The following is a 17,889-nucleotide window of genomic DNA, read 5'->3' on the forward strand; positions in this document are numbered from 1 at the left end:
TTGTTTAAGTATATATTTTTTAACTGCTATTAGCAGGCTAAAAAGTTATTTCTGCTGGTATCCCTCCCTTCGTTGCATCAGCTGTAAATCACCGTCAGTCAATGCTATAGGTAACAGCTGCTTATGCAGATGTTGTAGTCATAAACAAGGATATCCTATTGACATTGATAAGGGAGTAGACTTTACGCTTACTCATGAGCAAGAATAGAATTACATAACTCTTGGCAAGAGAGGTTCCAAAGAGTTTCTAACAAGATGACCACCAATGTTCTACAGTTCTAGATTAAATGTTTGTGCTAGAAACAAAAATATGTTTTCAGGTTTACCCCTTTAATTCTATCATTACAAACTAGCCTTTAAAAGATCCCATATAAAAAGGTAATGTCCTATTCACTTATAGGAAGTAAGTCTGCGTGCTAGGGTGGTTTGGCCGCAAGCGAGAATGGCTGCTTAGGGGAAGAGCTCCGTCCCACACAGCCTTAACAGCAAAGCTAACACCGCAGCACGGCACGATAATGGGGCGCACAAAACGCCCAGACGGCTCACAAACCCCCAGGACTCACCCGAGCAATCCCCAAGCTGGTCCTATGGACGGGTACCTGGCACCGTCGACGACCGGTCGCCACGTGGCAGCGGGCGCAAACATGGCCGACTCCCCGGTCAGCACACATGCCTCTGAGCCGGCTGAACTCTCGCTGGCTGACATCAGCGCCGATATAAGAGCCCTGACAGCAACCATGGCAACCATGGTTACCAAGGAGGACATGAAAGCTCTATCTGACACCCTGCATGCGGCGATCCGCACAGAGGTAACCACGCTCAGGGCTGAACTTACAGCACAGGCCACCAGGGTGCAGGCTACTGAACACTCTGTGCAAGCTATAGGGGAGAGAGTGGAAGCTTCAAACCTTGCAATCCACAGGCAAGGTAATATGCTTTTACATTTAAGACGCCAAACGGAAGATCTTGACAACAGGGGTCGCCGATCAAACATAAGGGTCCGCGGCCTACCTGAACCAGAAGGGACAGAGGACGTCGAGGCCAAATTACAGACGCTATTCCGAAACATATTGAGACCGGAAGCGCCGGAATCCATGGTGTTCGACAGGGCACACAGGGCTAATAGAGCCCGCGCAACCGATAATTCGCCAAGAGACATTATATGCTGTATGCATTCCTACAAACTAAAGGAGAAGATAATGCACAGAGCCCGTTCGAGACCCACCTGGCAATTCAGTGGCGCTGAGGTGGCCCTCTACCAGGACCTGTCCCCCCTTACGCTAGAGGCACGTAGGGCCCTGAGACCTATCACTACGCTGCTCAGGGATAGAGGGATCCCATATAAATGGGGTTTCCCCTTTATGCTCTTAGCCAGACACCACGAAGAATGGTTCCCGTTAAGATGGCCAGAGGAAGTTCCACGATTCCTGCAGCGCCTTAACCTTCCACCCACAGAGGTCACCGACTGGATCCTGGGGCCAACAGAACAGAGGCAAGGGATCCGAACCCCAGGCCAGCAGCGCAGAAGAAGAGACAACACACCACAGCGCCCGCAAGCCCGCAGACAACTAATCCCCACGGACCCTGAGGAGTGAGGCTAGGCACCCCTCCCACTCCCACCAGGCACGAATGGCCGACCACGACACGTGCACCCTACCAGAGCAGGCAGATACCTTCGGACGCCAGCGTCGTCCCGAGCACCACAGAAGACAGATAAGTACTGTTTGCACGCATACACAAGCAAGGGGTATTCACATGGTCCCCTAGACCAGGCATGGCAGCACAATAATAGCACACCCCTTGGACCGGGAGGCTACCCTGAGTTAACTGGGGTGGGGGGGCCTGTTGGGGGAGGGACACATGGCACACCAAACTCACAGGCTGCGGCCCATGGTGGGACAGATCCGAATGTGCACATGTCCTGCAAGCTGCGGCACTCCACGGGACTGTTGACAGATTCCGGGACACTTGGGCTCAAGCTACAGGGTAACACTTCTGGTACTACGAAAGCGTTCCTGTCGTACCAAGTTGGCACTCTAGAGACTACCTGAAGATTTGCCAGTGGGATGGTCGGGGGGGTGGGAGGTGCCTAGAGAAACCTAACCATGGGTCATTGTATTGTATTGAATTGTATTATATTATATTATTTTGTTGAAAATGTTTTATCGGGCTTTATTAGATGAGGTGGTCCTGCGGGTGGGAACAAGGTAGTGATTAGTGTATCTATGACTTAGAAGGAAGTGGGACAAGGGGGGGGGGGACAAATCGGGACTGAAACTATGTCACTCTGGGCTATACACTGTTTTAGTAGTGGAATATTGAAGACAAGCCTGGCAGAGAGAGGGCATAAATGGGTTCCCGGACAATACAGATGAGTAACACAGTATACTTGATGTAATGTATCTCGTGAGAGCATGTGATCCCACAACACAGCGCGATCACCGCGCGCGTAGACGCACACATATGCCGCAACCAGATATACGCACACACGCAGGAACTTTTACACCGCGGACAGGTAACTAGACCCCATACTCTTGACGCAGGGGACACTACCCAAGGACCTTTATGGAGGGACACGGGACCACATAATGCACCCCCCCCCACCCTCAACCCTACACACCACGACCCAAAGCGCGCGATAGCTCAACGATACACTGCGCTGACCACACAAGCATAAGATAAGGCCAATAGCCACTCATACCGCACCAGCCTACTGGACACTAACCCATGCCCCACTATGACGTGACCGTACAGATCGCTTCCCTAAGAGACTTAGCTACAGACATATGACTGGAAACATGTGGGAAACGGACATCTCACTGAGCGAGCCACACACACTTTTAAGTTCCTAACCTTTGAGCTCCTGCAATATTGCAGGCAGAGACGTTGGACTCAGCAGGTCTCGCCACTACCCCAGACTAGACCTGCGTAGACCGACCTACTGGGGGACCCAATTCCGCGGCTGCCCTAGCCTGCTAGGAGACGGTGCGGTCTTGTAATCCACCCAGCTACACAGGACCCCCCCATATTGGGGGAACGTTTAACTTCTGAGGGAAAACTACTGTGACCCCTCACCAGGGACCTCTCGGGCCGGGCCGAACCGGGCGTGGATCGGGCCGCAACTTATTTTTTAGGAGTCCTAACACCTGGGGGCTACGACCCTCCTCTTCCTTACCTGTAACTGCACACTCTATAATCTCACCTTCCCCTCCTCCCTCCCCCCCCCCCCACCTCAACTACCTTTCTCCTACCCCTCCATCTCCCATCCCTTGGCAGTTGGGGTGCGCACAGGCATCTAGACCTAGGACCCCAGAACTTGACCACGGTGAGGGCTGCGCTCGTACCCACACTATCACAATGGCGTACACGGCTGCACCCCTTTGCGTCCTAACGCAGAACTGCCGAGGCCTCAACACGCCCGAGAAGCGATCACACCTCCTGCGAGAACTTCACCGCAAACGGGTTTCAGTAGCGATGCTGCAGGAAACACACCTTAAAGCATCAGACACCCACAGGCTGAAAAACAGCAGATACCCAACCAACTACCATAGCACCCACACAGATACCCGAAAAGTAGGCGTAGCTATAATGGTAGCGGCTGATATCAAATTCACCCTGACGGACCAACTAGCTGACCCTAACAGCAGATTCCTTTTTATCAAAGGCACGATTTCGGGAAGAGGATACACTTTCGCCTCCGTCTATGCGCCAAACGCAAAACAAGCAACGTTTCTGAGCAAAACGATTCGCCAACTGGCAATTTTTACAGAAGGAACGCTTGTCATAGGGGGGGACTTCAACGCACCGCTTGACCCACTAGTTGACTCATCGACAGGACACAGTAGCATACCACAAACCGCGATAAGGGCAATAAGGAAGACTCTGCGAGACCTGAGATTGGTGGATGCGTGGCGAACCCTACACCCGACGGTCCGAGATTATACACACTACTCGGCCATCCACAGGAGATATTCGCGTATTGACTGTGTTCTCATACAACAGGAAGGACTGCAACGTTTGCAGTCGGCTGAAATCACACCGACGCCATGGTCGGACCACAGTGCAGTATCCATAAATATGGATTCCCCCCTATTCAGACCAACTAAGACGGCATGGAGACTGAATGAATCGCTCCTGTCAGACCCGGAAGTGAAAGCGCTTCTGACAGACCATTTAAACAACTACTTCGCAGAGAACGATACGGCGGATGTGTCGAAGGTAACGCAATGGGAAGCGCACAAGAGCGTGCTCCGGGGACATCTCATACGAATTGCCTCGCGAAAAAAGAAAGAATCGCAGCAACATACGCTGGAACTCACCGAACGGATATCCAAACTGGAAGCACAACACAAGCGATCGCAGCTTGAGGAGCAGTATCGCTCACTACTGGATGCCCGCCGACAGTTAGCGGAACTCGTGGCCCGCAAGCACCACAGAGCGACACAGCGGTCCAAGGCGTTCTTCTACATTCACGCCAACAAGAGTGGGAGACTCCTAGCCCGCACGATCCGACCCCAACAAGCCAGGGCGCAAGTACACGAGATACGGAAGACTGATGGCACCCTCACACAATTCCCGGAAGCAATAGCCACTGAATTCCGTAACTATTACCAACAACTGTATAATATATCACCGACGTCCTCTGATGCCCATCGAGTAGAGCTGCAGAACGCAACAACGCGATACCTACAAAGATTCAGTCCAGACGCCCTAACACCTGAGGAAGCAGACCACCTGGAAGCCCCAATTACCACGGAAGAAGTACTAGCAGCAATTAAGGTAGCGAAAAAAGGGAAAGCACCGGGACCAGATGGACTCTCAACAGGATACTACAAGTTGTTTAAAGACATCCTGTCTCCCCACCTCATGGCAGCCCTCAACCGACTCCAACAGGGCGACAAATTTCACCAAGAAACTTTAGCAGCCACAATCACAGTGCTGCCTAAGCCGGGCAAGAACCCCGAAAACTGCAGCAGTTACAGGCCTATTTCGCTCCTTAACACTGATGTGAAACTCTTCACTAAAATCATCGCCACTAGACTCCAAACATTTGTGCCACGCTTCATTCACCCAGACCAAACGGGCTTTATACCAGGTAGGGAAGCCAGAGACTGCACACTTCGAGCATTTTCCATACAAGCCTTGGCGCTAAAAGAAAAAACGGGATTGCTTCTGCTCTCGACGGATGCCGAAAAGGCATTTGATAGGGTTACTTGGAGCTTCATGCTGGCAACACTGCGTAAAGTTGGCATGGGGAGGGGTATGATGACCTGGATAGAGGCACTCTATACCGACCCCAGCGCTCGAGTGAGGGTGAACGGCGCACTCACGGACACCTTCACTATCCATAACGGCACTCGGCAGGGCTGTCCACTGTCGCCACTCCTGTTCGCCCTTACCCTAGAACCATTTCTGGACAGGGTTAGGCGGAACCCGGAGATTCGGGGGTATAACCACGGAAACCAGGAACATAAGGTGGCCGCATATGCGGACGATATGCTCTTCTTTGTGAGCAACCCCGCTGACTCTATGCCAACCCTGATGAGGGAATTCGACGCATATGGCCAGTTATCAGGGCTGAAGCTTAATTTGACTAAATGCGAATTGTTGAACGTTTCGACCCCCACAGATGTACGAGAGCGGATCAAACGCGAGTATCCCTTCCATTGGTGCCAGAATCAGATGCGATACCTGGGAATTTGGATACCCAGCAACCCAAAAGAACTGTACACTAGGAACTATGCTCCCCTATTACGCACAATACTACTCGACCTTAAAAACTGGAACTACGACCACATCTCCTGGCAGGGACGCATAGCAGTGATTAAGATGAACATCCTCCCAAGACTGCTTTACCACTTTCACACCATCCCCTGGCACATCCCACCAGAATTCTTTGCAACCCTTAAGTCAGCAGTAATAAAATATGTCTGGAAGGGAGAAAGAGCACGACTTAGCTATGACAAGCTGTGCCTGCCTAGGAATTGGGGTGGCCTAGCATTACCGGATATACGCAAATACTTCCAAGCCGCGGTGTTACAGCGGATCAGGGACTGGCATGCGGCATCCAACAACAAATTGTGGGTCGCACTAGATAGGGTAAGCACAAACAATGCCCTTCACAGATTCACATGGCAAGGCTCGGCAGACGCGACATCGAAATTGGGCAATGAATCACCCATTACTCAAACACTAAAGACATGGTCTCACTTAAGGCGGAACCAACTCATCTCTCCTCAACCAAGCCCCTTGATCCCGATAACACACAATACTGGAATAGGTGGGGGACTACGCAGATCGGCCTGGCCAATCGAGGGAGATGGGGACTGTTATGTCCCGATATCCGAGGTCCTTAGCAATACTGGAATGAAAACCATAAGGGAATGGAGTGAGGTACCACAACTGACGCTGATGCACAGATTTCATTATGCGCAACTACGTCATTTCTATTACAACCTCCCAAACCGAGTAGCAATCCACAGAGAACAGACGTGGTTCGAACACCTCTGCATAGCCGACTCTGGGGTAGAGGGTAGAGTTTCAACTATCTACCAACAACTGATCACAGGTGATCACACACGGAACACTGCGTTTAAGAGGCAATGGGAGGAGTTGACGGCTAGAACGTACACCGAAGCACAATGGGAACAGATACTGATCTTACAACACAAAAGTTCCATAAGCACCAAGTATCAGGAGGTCAACTTTAAGCTACTCTCCCATTGGTACAGGACCCCGTCGCTACTGCACAGAATATTTAGGGATACCACAGATGTCTGCTGGAGGTGTGAGTCACATACTGGTACCCTTAGGCACATCTGGTGGGACTGTGCAAGGATCAGGCCATACTGGGAGGACGTACGAAGGGAAATAACGGCTATCCTGGGAGACCTACCGGACTTTAGCATAGAATTGGCCCTCCTTCACTGCACGGAAAGCTCGATAGCCCAATACAAACGATCAATATTGAGGCACCTGCTGAACGCGGCGAAAGCGTCTATACCGGTTAGATGGAAACAAACCCAACCACCGACAACTGCAGAATGGCTACAGAGAGTGGAAGAAATACACACAGCCGAGGCGCGGTACGCGGACCTACTAGGGAGGAGCACCAAACACGTCGAAATTTGGACCCCTTGGTATGTCTACCTATCACGACCAAGACATGGAGGGTCTTAGCGCACGCCACAACCCCTGGGGATTGGGGGGTGCCTGGGCGCACTCTGACACATGTCGCTCTCCACACTCTTCCCCCCCCCCTCTACCCTCCCCACCCTCCCCCCCTTCCTCTTCCCCACTTACTCCATCTCTTCTACCTACCTACATCCATTAGGTTTACTCGAGCCCATATGACTTCTCTGAAGGGCATCGCTGGGGCGGCCTGACCTGCGCCTGAGGAGGTCGGGGCGGGGAGGACCCGATCATGCTGAAAGTACGATATACCGCCATGACACGAAGTGATGCGTACTGGCTTGAATCATTGACCTAATAAACTGTCGACCGACGGAGGTAATAAGGAACTGAACATATGGAGAAAATAGTCTCCAAAATATGACTCCTTCGACCGACGGGAGGAAGGGGATGTAGCACCAGATAAGTGACATCATGGGGCGACACAACCCACACCTGACCAGCGGGTTACACTATTAGGCAGACACAACCAAGCTTCTATCTGTCACACACGTGACCCGTGGAACAACTCCGTACCCGAATTCTTGACCATATAACGATCCAACCTACCAAGCGACCAATTTCCCTTCATACAATCAACCTCATAACCCGTAGGACAGGGGTCTCTAATGATGGTCGAGAACACTCTCCTGCTCCACCTGTCACATAATTTCGATACTGAAGCTACATCCTTCATTTAAACTGTCCGATTTATAAGCACAACTCTCCAGAAGACCCTTAGAATAGGGTTCGGAAACGGCTCTTTTTTTTTATTTTTTTTTGCATTTAACCAGTTATTGTTACTGTTATTGAAACTGCTCTAGCTATGAGACAAGCACCCGTCTAAACTTGTTACACTTGTTTATAGCCTATTGATTGACAGCTTTTACGATGCTTGACACATGTGAGATTGCTCAAAAACGATAATGCCTACTGTTTACACTATTGATGTCATTGTTCAACTTGTTTTACAACGCATATATGATGTAGTGGGATAAGCATGTGTTACAGCACTCACTTGAACATCACAATAAAGAATTTACAAAAAAAAAAAAAAAGTCTGCGTGCTAGTGCTGAATAAGCAGGACCCTCCATATTGGCATAGGGTCTTGTATTTACTATTACCGTAGTATTTATATAGCGTGAACATATCCCGCAGCTCCTCACAATTATAGAAAGGGAATATTTAGAGGTAAAGAAAGCTCTGCTCAAACGAGCTTACAATCTAGGGATTAAATATCGTAATCGTAAATATCCTTAAAGAAACACTCCAAGCAGTACAACCTCTACAGAGCCCTGTAGTTGATATTGTGAGTGCCCCGGCACCACATTTGAAATAGTTTGATTACCACTGGGTGCTCATGACCGCAGAGAATGCTCCTCGATTCTCTTTCTTCTAGATGCAGCGTGGGATCCCAAAGAACCCAGGTAACTTGTCAAAGCATGGACAGCAAAAAAACAGGGCACAGGAGTATACTGAAAATGGACAGCAGCTCAAATAGTCTGCCCTTTGGTGGGTCCTCGCTCAGATCTTAAGCTGGTTTTAGCTCATCTTGTTCCATTACAGAGAGAACCTTTCTGAAGCATATCAGACAGTTCCCACCTGTACGGGCAGTTCAGATCCGAAATGCCAGCAAGTTCCCTCTGCACGAGAGACACAGCAACCCCAAACAATCGTTGCAGCCTTCTTAGGCATCATCAGTGCGCATTTTATTTTTTATTTTTTTAATTCTTTATTTTTGCAGTGCATATGAGTATAACAATGGACATGCGGTACCCCGAAGGCAATCCGCATGCTCTTTCAAAACAGTTATAACAGTGGGGCATGTGTTAACATTTGCACAATTGTATATTAAGGATAAACTTTAGTACGATTGTTCATGTTTTAAGAAGACTATGTGTATGTAGTATCTGTTAGTCATTGCCGTTTGTTTTGTAACTCAGTTAACGAGATGGAACAGTAGCTTTAGATTGAAGGTAAAAGGTTAAATCAAGTAGTAGGTGCATGTATAGTACATGAGCTATGGTCACACTGATGCTGATAAAAGTAAACAATTCTCTCCTGTCAGGCTATATATTCATTTCTAAATACTTAACAATGCTGGTACAAGTAGGGAGGAAGAGATGATATAGACATGATGAAAGTTAAAAAAATTTATTGTTAATATCAGGTTTTATACTTGTGTAAATACCACTGATATGAAGCACATAGGTAAGCCAGCGCTCCAAACTTAAATCATATAGGTCACAGCTGAATAATACAGGAAAGAGTCTGCTAGGTCTGCATAGACATAAGGCAGCAGTCTATCCCGCAATGGGGCAGTGAAAGTCAGCCGACTCCCACAGTCGGTAAGTTCAGGGCTCTTGCAGGATAGTCACTCTGGTTTGTATGTGTGCCGGCATTTGGAGACCACAGACCTGGGGACGTGTCGGTGCCAGATCTGTCCTCTTCCAGGAGCAGTCGTTGGTTCCCGGTTGCGTCCGACGCTGGTTGTGGCTGGTCTGCATTCGGCGGGGATGAGGCGTTGAGATAGTACCTCTAGGAGCGCTCTGCCCAGGTATACTTGTAGCAGAAGGGTGGGCCGCTTGTGGTTTCGGGTGTTCTTCGCGTGGTTTACCCTTCCCCTGTTTAGTTTGCGGTGCTTGAGGTTGCTTTCTATTCTCCGGTCGCCGCCCGGCCTCCTCATGATTGGAGGGCCTGGGCAGCCTTGGGGTGCGTATCCGTGCTGCCCCGCGCTCGGGTAGAGTGCGCCTCCTTCTCTGTCTCCGCTTAGGTGCCCCTGTTGTTTGTGGAGTTACAGGTTGTGGAATAGGGCGATTGCGTGTCTGTGGTGGTGCGGATGTAGAAAGCTTACTCTCCAGTTGCTGCCAAAACTTTTGAAAGTGTCTTTCCAGCCGCATATTGAAGGGGCCGCGGTTCGTCTGGTCTATGTTTCTGCTTTGATCTCTTGGTCATACGCGAGTCAGCCCACCGGGTGGGTACCGGGATAACCTCCACCGGTCCAAGGGGGGGGGGGGGGACAGGGTTGCAGTGAGGCTTCTGCCAAGTGTGCTCTCCGGGTTGGGCGATCGGCCGCTTCCCCCAATTCCCGGGCAAGCCAGGCCGCAATTCTCATCCGAGATATATGTTCGTCACACCGGGACTATCCGGGCATAGGACCTAAGATTCAGGAGGCAATAATTGTACTCACCAGAACAACTACATTAAGCTGTGGTTGTTCTGGTGACTATAGTGTCCCTTTAAGGATAAAAAAAAAAGAATCTTATGCAGTTATGGATTCAGATCCCTCTGCTCCTGGAAAAAAAGGTCATACTCTAAGAGACATAGGTAAGCCATTCTATTTTTTTTTTTTTTTTTGTCGTTAATAAACAAAAGAGTGTCTATTATTAATTGGAATTCCCTATGACGATAGCTCTATGGGAAGAAAATCATCTGGATCATACAAGCGAAGTCGCCCTAAAGGATCCTTTGTGAGTTATATGATAAGAGAGCCTTGTAAAAGTAAAGTCTCTGCACAGACTGTCTGAAAGTGGCTTCAGGCCCATCATGCAATATCAAACAGGAGGTATCTCAAGACGTCATAAAAGCTGTTAAAGCTAGTATCCTCTGAACAATTCACAGAATGAATTCTCTGGGGAATCCTTGGCGATGTATATATTCAGAGATATGGAATAATCAGATGAGGATATTCAGCTTATTTCAGTAGTTCCAAAATCTGCTCACATGTACCATTTGATTTCCAGAGTTCCCAGGTCCTTATGCCTGAAAGAATCTTCTAAGGTTGAGCCTTCTACCTCTAGCCTTTCTTTTCGGATGTCAGGTGGTGTAGAGTGTCTTTTTCAGTTCTTCGACCCCTTAAGATCTTTAATGGAGGAATGGTTCTACACTGAGAGAAGTTTTTAACACAAGGGAGTATCTCAGTCTTCAGTACCTGGGACTCTGCTCCTAAGTGGACAATGCAGTACTTAGACTGGCTAAATGTTTCACTCTGCCTGTAAACAATGTGAGATCTCCCTGAAACTACATGGAGTATAGATGGTCTTGATCATATCTAAAGCCTATGTGGCAGCTGGCACAGGCTTTCATCTTGCTGTAAGCTCTTAGGATCTAAAATTGGTATGAATAATTCTGAGGAGCATATCAGAGATAATATTCCTTTGTCTGTTGACAATTTACAAGTCATTAAGCCAGAAAACAGTAGAGGGCAGGAAAGCTTGTCTACTTCAAGACCTAAGATTCAGGAGACCCTTTCGATCCAAGTTCTCTCACTTTCTTCCTGGACCAAGGTATTTCACACCAAGACGAGAGTATGGTAGATCTCAACCTTGAGAAATGGTTATTATTCTACCAGAGGAAGAGAAAAGGTAAAAAGAGATGCTTTACAAATTCCATGGCTCTCCTTCAATAAGAGGGAGCGGTTTTGAGAAATTTTAAAAGCAGCCAGAACACACAGATTCTGTTTCTCACAGATGGATGGAAATCCATTCTAGTTTACAGGATTCTTGAATATTCTTCTTCATCATAAAGGTAGTTTCCTAGTACATTGGATGATGTCTATAGATTTGCAGGATGCTTATTCCCATGCCTCACATCACTGGATGTTTCAGTGGAAGGACACTTTTATTTTTACACTTTCATGGTGAAAGATCATTGTCTGCTGACGTCACAAGCAGTTCAGGATATAGCTGGGAACATGGTTCTACACAGTCCAAGGCACGGTACAGCTCTCTTCAGAAAGTGCAGTGAGACTTCTTAAGTAAGTAAAGGATGTTTACGGTCATATTACCTCAGCAGAGAGAGTTTTGATCCAGATCCTCCACCATAGGTCTGATAAGATGGCACAAGGGAGGAGGTTAACTTTCCTATAGAAATCCCTTTAACAGTGATAACTATGAATACCACCCACTAGGGTTGAGGAACTTTTCTTCAAAATCAAATATGTTCAGGAAAGGGACACCCTTAACATCCAACACTCTTCTGCATAGGTTTCAAGAGCAAATATCAATCATCCTGACAGTTCCATATTGGTACCAAGTCCATGGTTTCCACTTTTTCTTATCTTCTTCAGTACCCTTATGGGATCTCCCAAAAGAGTTCTCCCTTCTTCCATCAGGTCCAGTGCTCCTTTCCTCATTTTTAAGGTTTTGGATATTGTAAAGAAGGGCTTAAATATAAGGGTTTTTCAACCGCAGTAATTAATACCCTTTTGAAGGTCATGAAAAACGTATATCATCTGCTACCTTTACAGAATTGAGATGCCCTTTTTCCTGGTCTATTTCTAATTAGGTGATCATTCAATTTTATTCTACCAATGAGGTTCTAACTTCTTCAATTCAGGACTCATCTAGGAATTAGCCACATCAACTCAGAGTTACGTGTCTCAGCACTCTGATCTCTCTTTTTGTGAAAGGGCTTTGATATGGAGGTTTCTAAATTTCTGTCGGCTGTGTTTACATGATCCCTCTGTTAACCATTGCTCGCCGTGGAAGTCTTCACTTTTTTTTTCTTTTTTAAAAAAGGGCTTTGAAATCTTCACTCTTTTTAACCATGAGACTGTCGACAACTGCATAATATTAAGTTGGCTCTATCAGTGACATCAGCATTGGGCTGAAGGATATCAGATCTTCAAGCACTATTTTGCATAGAACGCTTTACTGCTTTTCACAATAAATCTAAAGCCTATTGATTAGAAAGTAGAGTCAGCAATAAAACTGTCTCCTCCTGTCCTAAATACGTATCAAAAGCATAATCTGAACAATTGCAAACAAATGGATACATTCTATAGATCTACTATCTGGCTTTCTTCTGATTTATCTTTACTAATGGACCAGAAAAGGTCTTTATACCTCTATATAAGCAATCAGCAGAGGGATAGTCTTGGCTATTTTCAGTCTACTAAGCCCTAGAGGTTACAGTACCTGAACATCTGTTTGCTCTCCACTAAAGCCAACCAATAATTTTCAGACATTTGTTTTTTGGTACATCTGATAATGTGTCAATAGTGGGCAATCAGTTTTTCATTTCCAATGTCCTTATGAGGTTGTGTTGTCAATTTGCATTCATATTTTGGAAGTCTTGTGTATTTCTTCCCTCCCTTGGTTATTGCTTCGGTATTACCTATTGTTGTGCTGCCATGGATATGGCCAGGAAAAAGGAAAATGTATTCCTACTTACCGCAATTTTCTTTTCCTGGTCATAGGCCATGGCAGCACAAAGATCCCGCCCTGGGATATTGCTGGAAACAAGACTGAGGGTGGGAGGGGTAGGAGGGGTTACTTATACCTTCTGTTTTAATTAGGTTCCTGTCTGGTTAGTGATAGGGAGGAGCTACCCATTGTTGTGCTGCCATGGCCTATGACCAGGAAAAGAAAATTACGGTAAATGGGAATACATTTTCCTTTATATATATATATATATATATATATATATATATATATATATATATATAAAATTGGTGATCGACGTTTCGACCCTTATAGGGCCTTTTTCAAGATCAATAATACAGTGTACGAGGTAAGTATATATAAGAAAATAATAATGAAGACTTACACACACATATACACTTACCTCGTACACTGTATTATTGATCTTGAAAAAGGCCCTATAAGGGTCGAAACGTTGATCACCAATTTTTTTTCTGCATATGTAATTTGCACCAGAGAATAAACTAAACCACTTATTAAGACCTGTGAGTGCACCTTGTACATATTTTTGATATTCATATTGAACGCTGAGGTCTGCACCCAGGCAAGAATATTTTGTTGGTTACTAAAGGGTGAGTGCCAAGTCTACTTTCTTTATATATATATATATATATATATATATATATATATATATATATATATATATATATACATATATATATATATATACATAAGACAGAAAAAAGCTAAATATAAACCAACAAAACATTTCAACAATAATCAGAAGGAAACTTACCACTAACATTTTCAGTTAATATCAAATGAAAAAGCTGAGCAAATGCATCTACATCTTTATGCAGCCAGATAAAATCAAGACAGTCGTCCATTTCCTTTATAAGCCATGGCTCAAGGCAATTCTCATCCTTTTCTGTCTTCAAAGAAATAATAGTAAAAAAAAAAAAACTTTAGAAACTATTTACACTTTGTTGTTGTTTGTAAACGATCACAAAAAAAAAAAAAACAATGATAACAAAACGTAGAAGAGTAGGAAACAAATCCTGGTTCAAAAAGTACCAGAAATGAGTCAACACTTCCTTCTCCTTCCCTGTCTGCCATTGGTAGTACAAGGTTGACATTCTTAATCATACTTGAAAATGATGAAGGATGGGGTATAAGTGAAACACAAGTATATATACAAACAAAGTGGGACTAAGTGTGGTGGCAATAAATGCCACAGATCACCTGAGTGGAAACCCCTTACACCACTCTATAAAATACAAACATAAAATACATACAATGTAGTAGGTGGTTTACACGTCTAGAATGATTCTGTAATATATAAAAAGCAATATAGTGTAATATGTTAATAGAATTGTATAAATCGAAATGAGCGTCAGGTACTCACAAGCCTAGAGCCAAATTTCAGCATATGGCTCTCATGGATGGCGCTGTGGGACTTTTTAGGATGTCCCTCTCCTATTCCCAGATCACTTGTAGGATACTCCGGTTAAGTACAAATCCAGGTTCCACAACTTGAATTGAATCTTTCAGGAGAAAACTTTATTGCTCCCCAATGTGGAGTAAAAATGGATAAAAGTAAAGTGTAGGTAAAATAAAATAAAAAATGATATAACTATATCAATAAAATTTAGTCCTGCCAATTGGCAAATGAATGTCCAAAGTGTCCGAAACGCGTTTCGCCCCGTACCAGGGGCTTTTTCAATCGGTGTATGGGCTTCCTTCTCTGTTTGGCGTCTTCTTAACCCCTTAAGGACCAAACTTCTGGAATAAAAGGGAATCATGACATGTCACACATGTCATGTGTCCTTAAGGGGTTAATCTCCTTGTGCCTTTCACTTCCGGGTTCCGGCTATCACACGTATGGAACGCAACGTGCGTTCCAACGCTAACGGCATGCGTTCCACATTCGAATGGCGCCGTCTCTATCAACTGACGTCACTGGAACGCATGTCGAGCGTGTCGTGCGTTCCATTTCGGAATTAATGGAAATAAATCGGCAGAAGGATATTATTCACTACAAATACATATCTTAAGTTTACAGTGTCTTATTGGAATGTCAGATATTGTTTTTTTCCCCCTTTTTTCTTCTCAAAATATATTATAGCTATTTAGCTATTTAAGGTTTATAATAATAATAATACTAATAGGGTAATAAGAGGAGGGGAAGAAAAACCATCATATACTGACATATTATATTAAAGTGCTAATATTGTGCAAAGGGTGATAATAGCCCTTAATTTTGATAGTATTAATCACACTGATATCTTTAAGGTGCTCTGGTGTATCTTAAGGTGCTTATAGTTATAGGGTATTGCTAGCTGTCCATTGCAATATTTAGTATTTGTCACACTGGTGTCTCTAAGTGAAAGTGCTCTGGTGGGTAACAAAGTGCTTTCAGTTTTTAAGGATAGCAAATTTTTAGAATACATTTAAAAGCCTATTTTATGTAGCAAGTGGTGACAGCATTTTTTTCCGGATATTATTCAAAATATTCAATTTTATTCTAACATAGAGATGTTTTACACATATAGACAATTAAAAGAAATGACAGACCTCGAAGTCTGAATTTAGTCCATGGGGTATGAGAGTGTTAAAATTATAAATAAATTTCATTTCTTCTATTCCGATTTTTTTGTTAAAATCACCTCCCCTCCAGTCTTTTTCTACAAGTTTAAGTGGGCAAAAAAATAGGTTCTCAGGCTCCTGGTTATGGTGAGTTTTAAAGTGCTTTGATAGACTGTGTGTCTCTAGACCCTTTTTTATGTTGCGCACATGTTCCGAAATTCTTATGTGCAGGCATCTTATGGTTCTGCCTATATATAGTAGACCACAGGGGCATTTTATCACATAGATGACTCCTTTTGAAAAACACGTAAGTTGTTCCTTGATGGTAAATTCCTTATTAATGTAATCTTTAATATCGGTTAGGTGTCTCTTTTTACTTTTGGTTGTCCTGCACACCAGGCAGGTCTCACAAACATAGAAACCTTTATTATGAATTTAGAAAATGTTTTATTTTGGCTGGGCCTTCACTACTTCGAACTAGGGTTTTTTTCATGTTAGTGGCGCCTCTATAAATTATACGTGGTTGGATTGGTAAAATATTTTTTAAAACGGGATCTTCTTGTAAAATATACCAGTATTTCTTAATGGCTCTATTTACTTGTTTATGGTTACCGTTAAAATTGCAAATAAAAGGAATATTTTGAGTATACGTTAGTTGTGTGTTTTTAGGTTTGTAGGTTAGTAAGTCTTTCCTTGATGTGTTTTTCACTTCTTCCATAGCCATATTCAATTCAGTTTCTTCGTATCCTTTTTCTTTAAACTGTTCTCTTATCCTCCCTGCTTGTGCTGTATAGTCTTCGTCATTAGTGCAGTTTTCGCCATAGACCATGGCTTAAGAACGCACCAAAAGGACAATTTTTGAGGATAAGGCGAAACTGCACTAATGACGAAGACTATACAGCACAAGCAGGGAGGATAAGAGAACAGTTTAAAGAAAAAGGATACGAAGAAACTGAATTGAATATGGCTATGGAAGAAGTGAAAAACACATCAAGGAAAGACTTACTAACCTACAAACCTAAAAACACACAACTAACGTATACTCAAAATATTCCTTTTATTTGCAATTTTAACGGTAACCATAAACAAGTAAATAGAGCCATTAAGAAATACTGGTATATTTTACAAGAAGATCCCGTTTTAAAAAATATTTTACCAATCCAACCACGTATAATTTATAGAGGCGCCACTAACATGAAAAAAACCCTAGTTCGAAGTAGTGAAGGCCCAGCCAAAATAAAACATTTTCTAAATCATAATAAAGGTTTCTATGGTTGTGGGACCTGCCTGGCGTGCAGGACAACCAAAAGTAAAAAGAGACACCTAACCGATATTAAAGATTACATTAATAAGGAATTTACCATCAAGGAACAACTTACGTGTTTTTCAAAAGGAGTCATCTATGTGATAAAATGCCCCTGTGGTCTACTATATATAGGCAGAACCATAAGATGCCTGCACATAAGAATTTCGGAACATGTGCGCAACATAAAAAAGGGTCTAGAGACACACAGTCTATCAAAGCACTTTAAAACTCACCATAACCAGGAGCCTGAGAACCTATTTTTTTGCCCACTTAAACTTGTAGAAAAAGACTGGAGGGGAGGTGATTTTAACAAAAAAATCGGAATAGAAGAAATGAAATTTATTTATAATTTTAACACTCTCATACCCCATGGACTAAATTCAGACTTCGAGGTTTGTCATTTCTTTTAATTGTCTATATGTGTAAAACATCTCTATGTTAGAATAAAATTGAATATTTTGAATAATATCCGGAAAAAAATGCTGTCACCACTTGCTACATAAAATAGGCTTTTAACCCCTTAAGGACCAAACTTCTGGAATAAAAGGGAATCATGACATGTCACACATGTCATGTGTCCTTAAGGGGTTAAATGTATTCTAAAAATTTGCTATCCTTAAAAACGGAAAGCACTTTGTTACCCACCAGAGCACTTTCACTTAGAGACACCAGTGTGACAAATA

At 44.3% G+C, this 17,889-nt stretch overlaps 1 protein-coding gene across 1 annotated transcript in view; it reads right to left on the reverse strand.

Moving 5' to 3' along the window:
* LOC134610841 (3'-5' RNA helicase YTHDC2-like) overlaps window positions 1-17,889 on the reverse strand; it is a 76,353-nt gene that overhangs the window by 34,004 nt on the left and 24,460 nt on the right. Inside the window, exon 11 of the mRNA XM_063454106.1 lies at window positions 14,111-14,246. Coding sequence (XP_063310176.1) covers window positions 14,111-14,246 — 136 coding nt within the window. The remainder of the gene's footprint in view (window positions 1-14,110; window positions 14,247-17,889) is intronic.

This window comes from Pelobates fuscus, chromosome 5 (genome assembly GCF_036172605.1).
Source record: "Pelobates fuscus isolate aPelFus1 chromosome 5, aPelFus1.pri, whole genome shotgun sequence".
Lineage (NCBI taxonomy): Eukaryota > Metazoa > Chordata > Amphibia > Anura > Pelobatidae > Pelobates > Pelobates fuscus.